The sequence below is a fragment of the Drosophila serrata genome, unplaced genomic scaffold (assembly GCF_035046125.1).
Source record: "Drosophila serrata isolate PLE 108 unplaced genomic scaffold, ASM3504612v1 contig_188, whole genome shotgun sequence".
Classification (NCBI taxonomy): domain Eukaryota; kingdom Metazoa; phylum Arthropoda; class Insecta; order Diptera; family Drosophilidae; genus Drosophila; species Drosophila serrata.
Window position 1 is genome coordinate 197,570 of NW_028257086.1, and position 17,643 is coordinate 215,212.

The following is a 17,643-nucleotide window of genomic DNA, read 5'->3' on the forward strand; positions in this document are numbered from 1 at the left end:
TGGAACGGTTCAATTTCGCATGACGGTAAAAATCTCCGCTATCTCCGACGCACAGATACACTCTACACTGCTTATTTTTTTGATTATGAAAATGCTTAAGCTTATATACTGGTGATGAGCACATATTTAAGTCCAAGATAATTGGTTTAGATGGTAAAACACAGGTTTTTTTATAATTAACACTGGCTTGTGAAAAGTATGAAAGCAAATCCAACAGCAGAAAGTACACAGTAAAATATGGTAGGGAAAGACCTCAAATTTGGTGAAACTCTGTTGAAAACCAAAAAAGTTATAATTTTTCATTGTATTAATTTCTCGTTCGTTCCTATGGGAGCTATATGATATAGAAGTCGGATTTTCATAAAATTTTATGCAAAATTGTAGAGTATAGTAAAATGGCTATATCTCAAATTTGATCCAATTCTATTGAAAACTGAAAAGGTTAAAATTTTTTTTGTAAAAATTTTCCGATCATTCCTATGGCAGCTATATAATATAGTCGTCCGATCCGGCCCGTTCCGACATATATACGAGTGAGAGTATATAGAAGGCAAACTACAAAGTTTCATTCGGATAGCTTCAAAACTGAGAGACTAGTTTGCGTAGAAACGGACAGACGGACAGACGGACAGACGGACAGAAGGACAGACGGACAGACGGACATAGCTAGATCGACTCGGCTGTTGATCCTGATCAAGAATATATATACTTTATATAGTCGGAGGTGCCTCCTTCATTGCGTTGCAAACTTCTGACTGGAATTATAATACCCTGCAAGGGTATAAAAACTGCACAAATAGATCGGCAATTGCTGATTATTAATCATTGTATTTAGAAAAGAAAGAGAGTAAAAAACCGGTATCCTTCGCATTTCCTTTCCTTCTCATAAATAAATATACGCGATAAAGAAAATTTCACGGAAATTTGTCGCTAAAAATGTGAATACCAACTAAAAGAAGTGGCGAAGTGCAAATAATTTTAAGCTTGTGTAAATACTGTTAACTATCTTTGTAACCAATGACAATGCTTTACGTTTTTCGATGGAAATATTTAGCTAATCTTAGGAAGCACAAATTTAGTGTTCATTTTTCTATTCGCTTGGGATTTTTACCGCAAACTTAATATTTATCTTTTGTTAGTATTAGTATTGAGCTTGGTACTAACATAAGATAAATATTCTTCAAGAGCCAAAACTCAACAATAAAAAAAGTATGCGAAAAGAAAAAAACTTATTTTTAAACTTTCGGGTAATGATAAGATAAATGTTGCGGGCGAAAACTGTACAGCGTTGCCGGATTAAAAAACTAAACAGCTGGGATTTTGAGAGTAAAATAACGAATTGTATAATTTTTAAAGCCAATATGGAGGGAAATTTAAAGAGAAACATTGCTCGCATGGAGCGGTTTCTAGGCGGCAAGAAAAGGTTGTACTTAATAAATGACGTAATGAGAAGTCCCATAATATGAGATTTAATTCTAACAAGAAAGAAAGCTAACTTCGGCACGCCGAAGTTTATATACCCTTGCAGATAGAACTTCGATGACTAGGAATTCATACAATATAAAATATATATATTAATGTTAAAAAACAATGAAGTAATACCTGCTTTCATTTCTTTCACCTATACATATTATATTTTCAGTTTTACATTCACAGATTTGCATTTTTGCTTCACATCTAACGATCGTTTGTATGGCACCAATGTGATATAGTCGTCCGATTCTCATAAAATTTGACACAAAATTTAAGACTGATATAAAATGGCTATATTTCAAATTTAATGAAAATCTGCTGAAAACTGAAAACGTTCTAATTTTTAATTGTATTAATTTTTTGATCGTTCCAATGGCAGCTATGTGATATAGTAGTCCGGTTTTTTTTATAACTTTAGAAATAATATGGTTCTATCTCATATTTGAAGAAAATCTGGTGAAAACTGAAGAAGTTATAATCTTTAATTTTATTAATTTCTTTTATTTCTTATAAAGTGGCTATGTATAAAATTTGATGAAAATCTGTTGAAAACTGAAAATGTTTTTTTAATTGAATTATTATCTCGATCGTTCCTATGGGAGCTATATGATATAGTAGTCCAATTTTCATAAAATTTTACCAAAAATTGTAGAATAATATAAAATGGCTATATCTCAAATTTGATCAAATTCTGTTGTAAACTAAAAATGTTATAATTTTTCTGAAAATATTTTCCGATCATTCCTATGGCAGTTATACGATGTAGTCGTCAGATCCGGCCCGTTCCGATATACAAGTGAAAGTATATAGAAGACTAACTGCAAAGTTTCATTCAGATAGCTTTAAAACTGAGAGACCAGTTTGCGTAGAAACGGACAGACGGATAGACGGACAGACGGACATGGCTAGATCGACTCGGCTGTTGATCCTGATCAAGAATATATACTTTTTATAGTCGGAGGTGCCTCCTTCACTGTGTTACAAACTTCTGACTGAAATTATAATACTCTGCAAGGGTATAAAAAGACATTTTAATAATCTGTTCTTTGGCGGCGACGGCGTTGGTGCACCGGTTTTTTGCCTTTAGCTACATAGCGCAGAATACAACAGTAAATAGAATTCAATATCCAATCAATAGTCCTTTTTACCACAGCTCCGAATTAAAAACAAGGATAATCATTTGTAATTTTTTCTTTGCCTATGCAACACTTATTATTGAAAAAAAATTTATTGATATAATTTTTTTGGTGTTGAATGTGCCATCGTCACTTTTATCCCTCCTCGTTCTTTTATTTGATATTAGATTTAATTCACAAGGCACATTATTTATGCGTCTCCGGTTAATTATAAAGGCAATCACCGTTATATTATTTTATAAATTATGTAAAAGTAGCTTGAAGAACTTAGCTTAACTCAGTAATAGAACAATAAAACATAAAAATTGCCGATACAAGCAGAATGACTATTTTTAAAAATTTTTATTTGTCTTCCACAGTTTTGAAACAATTGGTATATTATAAATCGTCGAACTCTTAAGAAGATAATATTAGTATACACATTAATACATAAAGAAAAAGTGAGTAGATTAAGTAAAATAGTAACGTTAATTTTACCTGATGTCTTGTAGGAGCTTGCCGGGGAAATATTAAATACCGTTTTGCTCTAAATTGATCATCTTTGGTTGCTTCTTGCTGTCCCAAGTTCATGCAGAATACTGCCCAAATTACCGCCCACTCGGACCTTTTCATATTAACAGTAAATATTTGACTAATGCAGTGTTTGGAACGGTTCAATTTCGCATGACGGTAAAAATCTCCGCTATCTCCGACGCACAGATACACTCTACACTGCTTATTTTTTTGATTATGAAAATGCTTAAGCTTATATACTGGTGATGAGCACATATTTAAGTCCAAGATAATTGGTTTAGATGGTAAAACACAGGTTTTTTTATAATTAACACTGGCTTGTGAAAAGTATGAAAGCAAATCCAACAGCAGAAAGTACACAGTAAAATATGGTAGGGAAAGACCTCAAATTTGGTGAAACTCTGTTGAAAACCAAAAAAGTTATAATTTTTCATTGTATTAATTTCTCGTTCGTTCCTATGGGAGCTATATGATATAGAAGTCGGATTTTCATAAAATTTTATGCAAAATTGTAGAGTATAGTAAAATGGCTATATCTCAAATTTGATCCAATTCTATTGAAAACTGAAAAGGTTAAAATTTTTTTTGTAAAAATTTTCCGATCATTCCTATGGCAGCTATATAATATAGTCGTCCGATCCGGCCCGTTCCGACATATATACGAGTGAGAGTATATAGAAGGCAAACTACAAAGTTTCATTCGGATAGCTTCAAAACTGAGAGACTAGTTTGCGTAGAAACGGACAGACGGACAGACGGACAGAAGGACAGACGGACAGACGGACATAGCTAGATCGACTCGGCTGTTGATCCTGATCAAGAATATATATACTTTATATAGTCGGAGGTGCCTCCTTCATTGCGTTGCAAACTTCTGACTGGAATTATAATACCCTGCAAGGGTATAAAAACTGCACAAATAGATCGGCAATTGCTGATTATTAATCATTGTATTTAGAAAAGAAAGAGAGTAAAAAACCGGTATCCTTCGCATTTCCTTTCCTTCTCATAAATAAATATACGCGATAAAGAAAATTTCACGGAAATTTGTCGCTAAAAATGTGAATACCAACTAAAAGAAGTGGCGAAGTGCAAATAATTTTAAGCTTGTGTAAATACTGTTAACTATCTTTGTAACCAATGACAATGCTTTACGTTTTTCGATGGAAATATTTAGCTAATCTTAGGAAGCACAAATTTAGTGTTCATTTTTCTTTTCGCTTGGGATTTTTACCGCAAACTTAATATTTATCTTTTGTTAGTATTAGTATTGAGCTTGGTACTAACATAAGATAAATATTCTTCAAGAGCCAAAACTCAATAATAAAAAAAGTATGCGAAAAGAAAAAAACTTATTTTTAAACTTTCGGGTAATGATAAGATAAATGTTGCGGGCGAAAACTGTACAGCGTTGCCGGATTAAAAAACTAAACAGCTGGGATTTTGAGAGTAAAATAACGAATTGTATAATTTTTAAAGCCAATATGGAGGGAAATTTAAAGAGAAACATTGCTCGCATGGAGCGGTTTCTAGGCGGCAAGAAAAGGTTGTACTTAATAAATGACGTAATGAGAAGTCCCATAATATGAGATTTAATTCTAACAAGAAAGAAAGCTAACTTCGGCACGCCGAAGTTTATATACCCTTGCAGATAGAACTTCGATGACTAGGAATTCATACAATATAAAATATATATATTAATGTTAAAAAACAATGAAGTAATACCTGCTTTCATTTCTTTCACCTATACATATTATATTTTCAGTTTTACATTCACAGATTTGCATTTTTGCTTCACATCTAACGATCGTTTGTATGGCACCAATGTGATATAGTCGTCCGATTCTCATAAAATTTGACACAAAATTTAAGACTGATATAAAATGGCTATATTTCAAATTTAATGAAAATCTGCTGAAAACTGAAAACGTTCTAATTTTTAATTGTATTAATTTTTTGATCGTTCCAATGGCAGCTATGTGATATAGTAGTCCGGTTTTTTTTATAACTTTAGAAATAATATGGTTCTATCTCATATTTGAAGAAAATCTGGTGAAAACTGAAGAAGTTATAATCTTTAATTTTATTAATTTCTTTTATTTCTTATAAAGTGGCTATGTATAAAATTTGATGAAAATCTGTTGAAAACTGAAAATGTTTTTTTAATTGAATTATTATCTCGATCGTTCCTATGGGAGCTATATGATATAGTAGTCCAATTTTCATAAAATTTTACCAAAAATTGTAGAATAATATAAAATGGCTATATCTCAAATTTGATCAAATTCTGTTGTAAACTAAAAATGTTATAATTTTTCTGAAAATATTTTCCGATCATTCCTATGGCAGTTATACGATGTAGTCGTCAGATCCGGCCCGTTCCGATATACAAGTGAGAGTATATAGAAGACTAACTGCAAAGTTTCATTCAGATAGCTTTAAAACTGAGAGACCAGTTTGCGTAGAAACGGACAGACGGATAGACGGACAGACGGACATGGCTAGATCGACTCGGCTGTTGATCCTGATCAAGAATATATACTTTTTATAGTCGGAGGTGCCTCCTTCACTGTGTTACAAACTTCTGACTGAAATTATAATACTCTGCAAGGGTATAAAAAGACATTTTAATAATCTGTTCTTTGGCGGCGACGGCGTTGGTGCACCGGTTTTTTGCCTTTAGCTACATAGCGCAGAATACAACAGTAAATAGAATTCAATATCCAATCAATAGTCCTTTTTACCACAGCTCCGAATTAAAAACAAGGATAATCATTTGTAATTTTTTCTTTGCCTATGCAACACTTATTATTGAAAAAAAATTTATTGATATAATTTTTTTGGTGTTGAATGTGCCATCGTCACTTTTATCCCTCCTCGTTCTTTTATTTGATATTAGATTTAATTCACAAGGCACATTATTTATGCGTCTCCGGTTAATTATAAAGGCAATCACCGTTATATTATTTTATAAATTATGTAAAAGTAGCTTGAAGAACTTAGCTTAACTCAGTAATAGAACAATAAAACATAAAAATTGCCGATACAAGCAGAATGACTATTTTTAAAAATTTTTATTTGTCTTCCACAGTTTTGAAACAATTGGTATATTATAAATCGTCGAACTCTTAAGAAGATAATATTAGTATACACATTAATACATAAAGAAAAAGTGAGTAGATTAAGTAAAATAGTAACGTTAATTTTACCTGATGTCTTGTAGGAGCTTGCCGGGGAAATATTAAATACCGTTTTGCTCTAAATTGATCATCTTTGGTTGCTTTTTGCTGTCCCAAGTTCATGCAGAATACTGCCCAAATTACCGCCCACTCGGACCTTTTCATATTAACAGTAAATATTTGACTAATGCAGTGTTTGGAACGGTTCAATTTCGCATGACGGTAAAAATCTCCGCTATCTCCGACGCACAGATACACTCTACACTGCTTATTTTTTTGATTATGAAAATGCTTAAGCTTATATACTGGTGATGAGCACATATTTAAGTCCAAGATAATTGGTTTAGATGGTAAAACACAGGTTTTTTTATAATTAACACTGGCTTGTGAAAAGTATGAAAGCAAATCCAACAGCAGAAAGTACACAGTAAAATATGGTAGGGAAATTTTAAACTTAATCATAATCAAATCATAATGAAATCATAATACTATTTATAATTTTGTATTTATATATTTTGTCATTTTTGCATTTTCGTATGTTCCTACCTGTTATCCAAAGGGTGTATAGAGTGGAAGATTTGTAACGCCATACGAATTTTTTTCACACGATTTTTTCGTGCTGGCTTTTGAACTGTCTCTTTTTCATTCAAAAGCCAGCGAGAGAGCGCTCTAGAGCCAGCCGCTCTCTCGTGCTGGCTCTCTAGAGTCTAGAGCCAGCAGAACTCTCACGCATACAGCGATGTTTTCGTGCTGGCTCTAGAGCCAGCAGCTCTCTCATACGCATACAGCAACATGGCGTTCCTCAAAATACCGATTTCGCGACTGAATTTATAAGATATTTTTACATATATTTTTTTTTATTTTTATAATTTATGTATATGTTTATTATAAATTCATTTATATATATATATATATTATTTCTAAGTCAATTGAATTAAATAATTATAAATACATATATAAATATGAATTTAAATGGTTTTTTTTTTGTTATAATAATAATAATCTATATATATATAAATGCTCTGTTTGTGTCTACTTCCTTCAAAGACTTGAAAAGTTCTGAACCGTTTAAGCCCAAATTTTTAAACAACATGCGTTGAGGTTCCAGCTCGGTTATTGTCTACTTTTGATGTTGATAGCTTATCTGCGATTGCGAATATATCAATTTTTTTTCGCATTTCCCCGTGCCCCTACTGCTGCGCCCTCTACAGGCAGCCAGCTGAATCTAAGCATTTCCTGTCAAACATTCAAAACATATTGAAAGAAGAAATTGGAGATACAAATTTTATTTTTTGTTCAGGTTCAGTAAGAAACGAAGTCATGCCACCCAAGAAGTCGAGTTTGGGTCGTCGTACTCGCAATACAGAAGCAAACAGACGTAAGATTACGAATATGACTGACGAAGAACGGGCCTCCATCCGAGAGACTTAGCGGCTGAAAGCAATGCAGATGCACAACGCGGAATCAGCAGAAAGACGAGCAGATAGGCTTGAGAGAAAACGATTGAGAGTTAGGCAGTCGCGTTCTGCAGCAATCGATTTGATTCACTCTTAAAATAATGAATCCGACAGGGCAAGGGTAGCTGAAACTCGGATGCTCCAGGAGGAACGGAAAAACATTCCTCATTACATTGATTCTGGCTACGGTTCGAGCTAACAAGGACATAGCTTTAGCTCTTGCTTCATCTAGAATCGCTGCGACATTGTTACCTGGTGGGAGGACTGCTCATTCAGCGCTGAAGTTGCCGTTGAACATGCAATTCATCGAGACTCCTACGTGCAACATTTCCAGAGCATCTGGCAAGGGAAAAGTATTGCAAAGATGTAAACTCATTGTTTGGGTTGAATGCACAATGGCACACAAAAAATCGCTGGAGGCTCTCGATCGATCATTGCGGGATTTGCATGGAGCTGTCCAACCATTTGGGAATGCGTTAATATTGCTCGCATGGGATTTCAGGCAAACGTTGCCTGTGATTTCCCGATCGACACCAGCTGACGAGATAAATGCTTGCCTAAAATATTCTATATTGTGGCAACATGTACGAACATTACAGTTGAAGACGAATATGCGTGTCCAGTTACAGAACGATGACTCAGCCGACGTATTCTCACGACAGCTACTGGACATTGGGAACGGAGTCAGTCAATGAGACGTCGAAAAAATAGTATTGCCCGAGAATTTCTGTAATTTAGCTACATCGAAGGAAGGACTTATCCAAAAAGTGTTCCCCGATATCCGAATAAATTATAGGAATCACGATGGGCTCAGTGGACGAGCGATTCTCGCTGCCAAGAACAAAGATGTCTACCAGCTCAATCATGTAATCCAGTCCAGCATAGAAACTGACGAAGTTACATATAAGTCGATAGACCCCGTTGTGGAGGCAGAGGAAGCAGTTAATTACCCCACGGAATTTCTAAACTCATTTGATCTGCCTGGAATGCCACCACACATATTGAAATTAAAAATAGGTGTGCCGATTATCATGCTCCGAAATATAAATCATTCGAAACTCTGCAACGGTACGCGACTCGCAGTCAAGAAATTGATGAACAACGTAGTAGAAGCAACGATCATAACAGGTCCTTTCAAAGGTGAAGATGTCCTCATTCCTAGGATTCCTCTGATCCCTACTGATACACCGTTTCAGTTCAAGAGATTGCAGTTTCCCATTCGTTTGGCGTTCGCAATGACCATTAATAAAGCTCAAGGTCAATCTCTGGAGTTGTGTGGTCTAGATTTGGATGCAGATTGTTTTTCACACGGATAATTATATGTTGCGTGTTCCCGTGTCGGAAAACCAGATAGTCTTTCTATTTACGCGGAGAATGGAGAAACGAAGAATATTGCATACCCACAAGTATTAAAGAATTAAATGAATTTGAAAAGTATTCTTTTTTGTTTGATTTGTTTCTTATGCGTGCAACCACAATATGCCACAGAGAAACGTGGCAGGGTACAGCTAGTTGTATTATATAAAATATTAATATAAGCTTTCCTGTCTTGTTTTAATTAGCTTATTAATTGGACGTTGATGCACTACGGTCATTACATTCAAGTGGCCCGTATAACACCAGGCACGTGCCTGTTTAGGTTAGGTATAAGTAGGCGCGATGGAAAATATAGGACAGAAAACGAGGAAATTCATTACCGGCGTGCTGCCAGGTTGTTAGCTTGCATTTTTACTAAGAGTGTTAGGTAGGTAGGTTGCAGTGGTGAGGCCCATTTCTGGGGCCTCCAATTAGAGCTAAGCTCCTTTTTGCTCCACACCCTCTGTTTGTTGTTGTTATACACTATCAGTACCATCCAGAGTCAGTCAGGAAACCTAGGATTGCCGAAACTTTCAGCTTTCCTATGTTTCCCAGTGACTCCAACTGGTAGGCACCGAAGTGGCGAAATCTGATATAGTTTAGCGCTGGGCAGAAGCAGAGCAGATGTTCCGGTGTCTCTTGCTCTGTAGGTTGCTTACAGCTTCTACAGATTGCGTTGTATGGCAGTCCCAGCCCGTTTGCTGTTGGATAGCAGTTCCCTGGTTCGTTTTTCGTCGTACTTCGGCCAGCATTCCCTTGACCTTCTGTGATCACTCTTGCCTTGCCATTCTTTATTAGCTATCTGCCTAAAGTGGTCATGGATCCTTGTCTGGATCGCGTTTAGGGAGATCGGTAATTCGAAGTCAGAGCTTAGCCCTGCCGAGCCTGCACGGGCTAGTTCGTCTGCCTTCTCATTTCCTGGGATCTCGTTGTGTCCCGGTACCCAAGTTACTTGTACCTTATTTTTGTCGGCAAGTCTATTAAAGGCCTTCTTACATTCTGCCACTAGTCGTGAGTTCGTTTTCACGGCAGATAGGGATTTTATAGCCGCTTGGCTATCCGAGTAGATTCGAACTCTTTTGCCCCTGAGGTCCTGCCTTAAGGAAAGTTCGACTGCTTCCCTTATGGCTAGTAACTCAGCCTGAAAGACCGTCGCTGAGTTAGAGAGATTGAAAGCCTGTTCAATTCTCCAATTTTCAGCGAAGATCCCAGCCCCTACGCCGTAGCTCATTTTTGAGCCATCGGTGTAGAGGGACACCTCGTTCTCCACTACTACTCTGCCCCTACTCCAGTCTTCCCTTGATGGGTATGATGTCGAGAATGCATTCCCGAATTTCATTTCCGCGATCATGTAGTCGGTCTTGACGTCTGTATTAATGCTACTGTTTCCAAGGATCTTGCCGTGCCCGGCGCCGTAGTCCCTCCAGCAATTGCTCGCCTTCAGTCTTACTGCGCTCTGTGCCGCAGTGTCCTTCACAAACAGCTCTATCGGCATTAAATCCAGGATGGCGTTGAGGGCAGCCGCAGGGCATGAGCGCATTGCACCCACTGCCCCCGCACTCGCTGCCCGTTGCATCCGTGTCAGCTTCGTTCTGTTGTAAGCCCTAGTTAATGCCGGCCACCATACTAGGGCTCCGTATGTAAGAATTGGTCGTACCACTGCAGTGTAGAGCCATAAAATTATCTTTGGGTGCAGTGCCCATTTGTTCCCAAACATTTTCCTGCAGGAGTAGAATGCGATGCTTGCTTTCCTTACTCTTTTTGCAATGTTATCCTTCCATAAGAGCTTTTTATCCAGAATAACTCCTAGATACTTCGCTCGCTCCGAAAGTTTTAGCTCCATGCCGTTGATACTGGGCATGTTGAAGGGTGGTATCTTAGTTCTTCGCGTGAAGACCATAAGTTCCGTTTTTGTGGGGTTGATACCTAGTCCGCAGGTTTTTGCCCATTTGTTTAATCGACCTAGCGCACCCGTCATTATTTCGCTAATAACGTCGGGGTATGGTCCTGAAACTAGCAGTACTACGTCGTCCGCGTATGCAACTGCTTTGACTCCACCCGTATTGTGATCTGTCAATATGGCGTTCATATTTATGAGCCAGAGTAGGGGCGATAGTACCCCGCCCTGAGGTGTGCCTCTCTTCACAGTCCGCGTGAGGTGAGTGCCACTCAGTTCGGCTGTGATCGTCCTGCTCTTTAGCATGACTCCGATCCACTCTCTGATGCCTCTCTCAATACCTAGCAAGTTGAGGGAGTCCAGGATAGAGTCGGGGTTCACGTTGTTGAACGCGCCTTCGATGTCTAGGAAGGCTGCCATCGTGTATTGTTTGTGTTGTAGTGTCTTCTCGACAAGATGAACAACTTCGTGTAGCGCTGTTTCCGTTGATTTTCCTCTGCGGTACGCATGCTGCGCATCCGAAAGTCGATGTCCTTCTAGAGATTCTCGGATGTGGACGTCCAGGAGTCTCTCTAGTGTCTTCAGGGCGAAGGAGGTAAGACTTATCGGTCTATAATCCTTTGCTAGGATATGCCCCCTTCTGCCCGGTTTCGGTATGAAAATGACTTTAGCCTCTCTCCACAGCAGTGGGACGTGCGTCAGTCTTAAACAAGCTTCATAAATGGCTTTTAGCCATTTGCAAATACTGTCCTTAGCTGATTGTAGCATTGCCGGTATTAAGCCGTCTGGGCCCGGGCTTTTATACTTATCGAAAGAATCTATTGCCCACTGGATTCGCTCAGTGGTAATGATGTCTTTCGTAGGTGTATCCATTTGAGAGCTCGTTCCCTCCTCGGGTTCCGAGTTCACTCTGAGGCTTCCTGGGAAGTGGGTGTCAACTAGTAGCTCTAGTGACTCCTCGATTGTCGTCGTAGCAGAGCCGTCTGCTCTGTTGATCAGGGTAGGGCTTGTGTGCCCCTTGGCGAGGATTTTGCTTACTCTCGCCGTGTCCTTTATGCCTTCCAGTGACTCGCAGTAGTTTTGCCAGGACTCTTTCTTGTCCTTGTATACTGCCTTCTTGTAAATTTTTTGTGCCTCTTTGTATGTTCCCCACTCCCGGGTTACATAGCTGTGGTTAAAGGACTTTCTCGCGCTCTTTCTGAGCTCGCTCAATTCCTTTGTCCACCACGGTGGGTATTGCTTTTTCGAGAATGTTAGCTTACAAGTCTCATTGAAGGCGTTGTTCAGAATATTAGTTAGGCCCTCGACCTCTTTGTCGAGTGCCTTTGCAGTGGATATAGTCTTGATCCTCCTGCCGTTTACTTTTGATCGGACAATTTCGCTGAAATTGTTCCAATCCGTCCTACGGGGGTTCCTTCTTGGCACCTGTTTCTTAACTGGTGTCGTTAATTCAAAGAAAATGTACCTATGGTCTGAGAAGGAGTGTTCTGTCGATACCCTCCAGTTCTCGACCCTGTAATTGTTCTGCTCTATATGTAATGTAAGGTCTAACACCTCTTCCCAACCTTGAAAATTTTCCGTACTCGGAAAGATGAAGGTTGGCGTATTGCCCTTATTACATATTGTTAAATTTCTACAGATAATATTGTCAAAGAGTGACTCAACTCTTTCGTTAGTCTCCGAACTCCCCCAGAGCGTGTGTCTTGCGTTCGCATCACACCCGAGCACCAGGGTCGTCTTCTTCGCTTCCGCCCATTGCAGCAGCTTGACTACCGGCTCAGGCGGGGCCGGCTCGTCATGGGCCATGTATGCCGATGTTGTGATGACTCCGCTCCCATCCGCCGCCACGAATCTGGCCACTGCTAGGTCAGGTGTGCTGAGATTGGGACAGAGAAAAGCATTAAAGTGATTCTTAATTACAATGCAAGCTCTCGACCTACCATTCGAGTTTGTGCACAGTAGTGTGTATCCTTGGATTCTCAAACCAGCGACTTGCCCGTCCCTGGTCCAAGGCTCCTGTATCAGGCCGATGTCGATATCCCTCTCCCTTAGAAGGATCGTGAGATTAGCTGAAGCGTGCGAGCTGCGCTTCAGGTTAATCTGCACGATTCTCGACATCGATGTTGGTGGGGGTGGCGTCTGGAGATTTGTCGTCGATGACCATGTCGTCCAACAATTTGTTGGTGTCATCGACCTCCTCCAGAATCTCGTCCGGCTCGGCCAGGAAGACCTTAATCTTGGCCTTCCTGATGCCGTACCTGACCTTGTGGTCCGTTGCCTCCAGCTGGGGCAGACAGCGCTGGTTGATCAGCAGGAGGAAAGGCTGACTCGCCTTCATCTCCTGCTCTGCTCTGAGGATGGTCCAGTCCTCCGTATGTATGTCTGGGTTCTGAGCCTTCAGACAGGCGATCACCCTAGCATGGTCAGTTTGGCCCTTTGGTAACCAGATGCGAGCTCTGGGTCTCCTTGGGATCTCCCTGGCGTGGACTAGCCTAATCTTAAGGCCAGCCCATGTGTCGCTGATCTTAGCCACACACTCCGCCAGGAAGCTTCGGGAGAACCCATCGTCGCACCTGATGACCCGGTGCCCTCTAACCACGTCTGAGGAGTCGAAGGAGGGGATGGGGCCGGTCGGCATGCTAACCAACCTGTCGGTCACCATGTCGGCCAATTTGGCCTCGATCTCCTCCCACTTCTCCGACAGCAGGCGACCGTCGTCATGGAGCTCGTCCACCAGTGCCATAGCCAGACTGTCTCTGGCCACCTCGCTAAACTTCTTTGCCTGGCTGACAAAGTTCGTCGCTCGCGGCTTACCCTGTGGGTCCTTCGCTCTCTTAGGTGCGCTTTCGCTCACTTCCTGTGAGCGAATTCGCTTTGCCTTCGAGGGCTGGAACGCCGCCGGGTTTGCCGCTTTGTACTGCTCAAATTCCGCGATCTCCGCAAGGAATTTGGCCTTGTCCTCGGCATCCCGAGGGTCAGTTTTGCCCTCAGCCTCGTTCTTGGCTATCTTGCCGAGAACGAAGCGGGCTCTGTTGACCCTCGCTCGTCTCTGATGGTGAGACATTTTCGTTAACTCTGAGGTGGTGCTCAGCTTAGCCCCACCTGTGTGTTAAGATTGGGGAGTGCTACTCGCCCTCCCCTCGGATTGCGACTCTTCTTCGTCGGTCTCCGATACAATGTGAGATGCAGCGACTAGTCTCGGCCTCTGCATCTCCTTCTCGTCCTTCGTTGACAGTTGTTGGGGTTTATCCTCTCCCAGGAGTTCCGAAGCTCGGTTTGTGGTATTCATTTCATATCATGAACGCCCGCTTTGCTCGACCTGGCAAGCGCAGCGGGCCAGAGGGGGTTTGGGGCTTTGAAGACAGGTCGACCGCAGCTTCGCCCCAAAACTGCGGCAAGGCCACTTACGACCCAGGGTTGCCTGGCCCTGGGAAGGCTCCGTGCAGACACAGCTTGGAATTACCCCTCAGCTGCGAACCTGGAAGCCAGTGTGCACGGGTCGCATCACACACCTGACTTGAGGGGAGGCTACTTAAAGACTGCCTAAGTCCGCCCGACTACAATTGGTCAGCATCCCCGGTCGAGCCTCGACTAGGGACCTGCTTCCAGCCGCCCTCGCTTGGAGAGTATAGTCGCACTACCGATGGTGTACACAGTTACGGCAGATGACACAGTAATCCGTTGATCCCCCTGTGCACCCTATCGGCTGACGGCCACTAAGAGTGTTAGTAATAAAGATTTTAATTTGGGAAGGGTATCTACGTTAGAGATTAGTGTGTACAAATCATTATAATTTACACATAACACTCTAAAAGGTTTATGCACTTCAAAGGAGGTTCTACAGTGGCGCAACACTAATGGGATATATGATCTAGTAGTTCTACATGGGACGTGGCAGGGTACAGCTAGTATTTAATATATATGTTCATATGTATGTATGTAAATTTAATAATTCAAATATATAATATACATTCATAATTATATATTCTGCATGTACATATTATGTAAACAATCCATTTTAAGTAATTGATACGAAAATGAATTGTTGATGAAACATCGATGAATTGTTGATGAATTTTTGTTAATGACAGCCTAGGACAAGCCCATTTTAAATTCATCAACAGTTTGTATGGCCTGTCATCGATGAATCATCAACAACACCCCCTTGACTGTTGATGAAACGTAGATGAATTTCTGATGACTGGTACTGCAGGGTATTTTTAATATTATTATTGTCACATAAAAACGTATAGCCTTTAAATTAAATTTGGTATTAAACGAAGTATTTATATTTTTTGCATTACTGATAAAAATAAATAAAAAAAGGAACAATATAAAGGGACTCAAGCACTAAAAAAATGTAAACAAACTAAAATCAAAACAAACAAACACATCGATATGCACATGTATAAGTTAACAACCAACTCCCAGCTTAGGCTGAGCAGGCCAGTTCTTATTTCCTTTGTTAATATTAATCATTTATCATGTTTGTTATTCTCTAGTATTAATCACTTTTTTTTATTATTATTATTATCATTACACTTCTCCCTCATGCATGGTCCACCCTAAATGGGGTCCGCTTTATTGGCCCTAGAGCTGAGCCAGCACATTGTCCCATTCCGAGCCGTGGCTCCTTTTCATTGGCTGACAGCGATCGTATGACTTCTGCAAAATGTGCAAGGTCAGCGGTCTGCCACGGGCATCCGGCTATGCATGAGCTTTTGTTCAATCTTAAGTTTAGTTTTAATTTGGATTTGAAATAAAGAGCACCAGGTCGACCATAAAACTCCGGCCTTGCCGTCATATTATTCTGATTATTGCGTTTGGTTATCGTGCCGTAAGGGCCGTGACAACGGAGATAAGTATCTCCCACCGTATACTTCGGAAGAAGCAAAGGAGTCGAAGCCCCGACCCCCGACTCCCCAGTGGCTGCCAACCTTGGTGGTCACCCTGCCGCGGAGGATCCGCCAGCCGGCTCGGCCAACTAAATAATTTATACATCAGCTGTTTTTGCTGCCGTTCTCGTCCTCCTCCTTACCTAACAAGCGGTCAGCAGCCCTAAATATAAAATTTAAATTTTTCGTCGTTGCGCATGAGAACAGAAGCACACACATATTCGATCACACATACGCACTTGTTTGATCTGTGTTTACTCATACATGCAAACCCATTCTATTTTTAGATCTTTACGCTCTCAACTTTGTGAGAGCAGGGAGAGCGCCATTGTCGTTTGAATCAAAAAATTAGCCCCATATCGCAAAACGAATGTATGGTCGTGAGGCATCTTGTAAATTGTATAGTCTTTGATGTTATCGGTACGCTCAGCACTTTTCGGTTGTGCAATCATAAAAGCTCTAAGTACCGCTTCCTCGGAGCATTATTACATCCCTGCAGTACCTGTCATCAGTAATTCATCAACAGTCAAGGGGGTGATTTATTTGGTTGATTTTATTTAACATGGGCATGTCCTTGGCTGTCATGAATAAAAATTCATCAACAATTAATCGATGATTCATCAACAAATTTATCGACAATTAATTATCAATTCATCGGTGTTTCATCAACAATTCATCGATGTTTCATCAACAAATTTCTTAATGGCCGTGCCATGGTGCTGCCGCCGACTACCGTCTAGACTACCGCCGTAACTGTATCGTGGGCAGAGCGTCGTAGTTGATGACATGTTGATGACAGTGGCCTATTGATGACACGCGGTACTGCAGGGTATATAATTCTGCTGTACGCGTGTATGTCATTATGCTCCTCCTAAAGCGATGGTCTGATTTGAATGATTGTTTTTGTTTGCTTTTGGATGACACCCTGGATGGCAACATATAGTAAGTAATCAAATATGATGATGTCTTGACTTGGGTCGCCAGGACTCGATGGCGTGGCGGGAGGCCTATATCTTCTTTCGGTTGGAAATCCGACGTGCACAGCAAAATTTTTGCGAAAATGTAAAATTCACGATGGCGGATAAACGCGCTTTGACCGATCAGTGGTACATATACTGATCGGTCAAAGCGCGTTTATCCGCCATCGTGAATTTTACATTTTACATTTTTCGTTAAGGGATATAAGAGGTGATTCATGATTTACATATTTGGTGAGGCTTTAATATTTTTCTCCTTTGTAGTATGCATCAACAAAAGCTTTTGCCTACGAGTCGGACGTTTTTTTCTTCGCTCTACCTTCGCTTAAAGTTTTCACCGTGAATATTTATTCTAAAAAGCCCAAATTTTTAGAAAGTGACCAGTGTTTTGGCGATCTTTATTTACCCACAACATCTGGATCATCTCATATAAAGACAGTGACTTGAATATCCGAAAACATAATCGGCGAAAAATATTCTTTAAAATTACACTTTCTGACGCGTTATATAGTAAGGTTCTTGATGCTTCCGTATGGCCCGTACATGCTTTTGTTCGTGAATTTCTTTACAATAGCAACCCTCGGGCTGGAGTGCCTCTGACTCCCTCTATCAGGCCTCCAGAAAACTAATTAACTCTGTAAGGCCTTCTCGTAATTTTTTGTCCAATAGCCCTTAACGTCTGTAAGACGAACATTGACGAGCATGATCCTTTCCGTGTTCTTTGTTCCATGTACAATAAGTATTATTTTCTGTTACATGT

At 40.2% G+C, this 17,643-nt stretch overlaps 1 protein-coding gene across 1 annotated transcript in view; it reads right to left on the reverse strand.

Annotated features, from left to right (window-relative positions):
* The window catches only part of LOC147644312 (uncharacterized), a 30,645-nt gene extending 13,594 nt beyond the window's left edge, over positions 1-17,051 (reverse strand). The window contains exons 1-2 of the mRNA XM_086829186.1: positions 17,023-17,051; positions 12,050-12,887 (exon numbers count right to left, since the gene is read on the reverse strand). Coding sequence (XP_086685312.1) covers positions 12,050-12,887; positions 17,023-17,051 — 867 coding nt within the window. The remainder of the gene's footprint in view (positions 1-12,049; positions 12,888-17,022) is intronic.
* Positions 17,052-17,643: the final 592 nt, after the last annotated feature.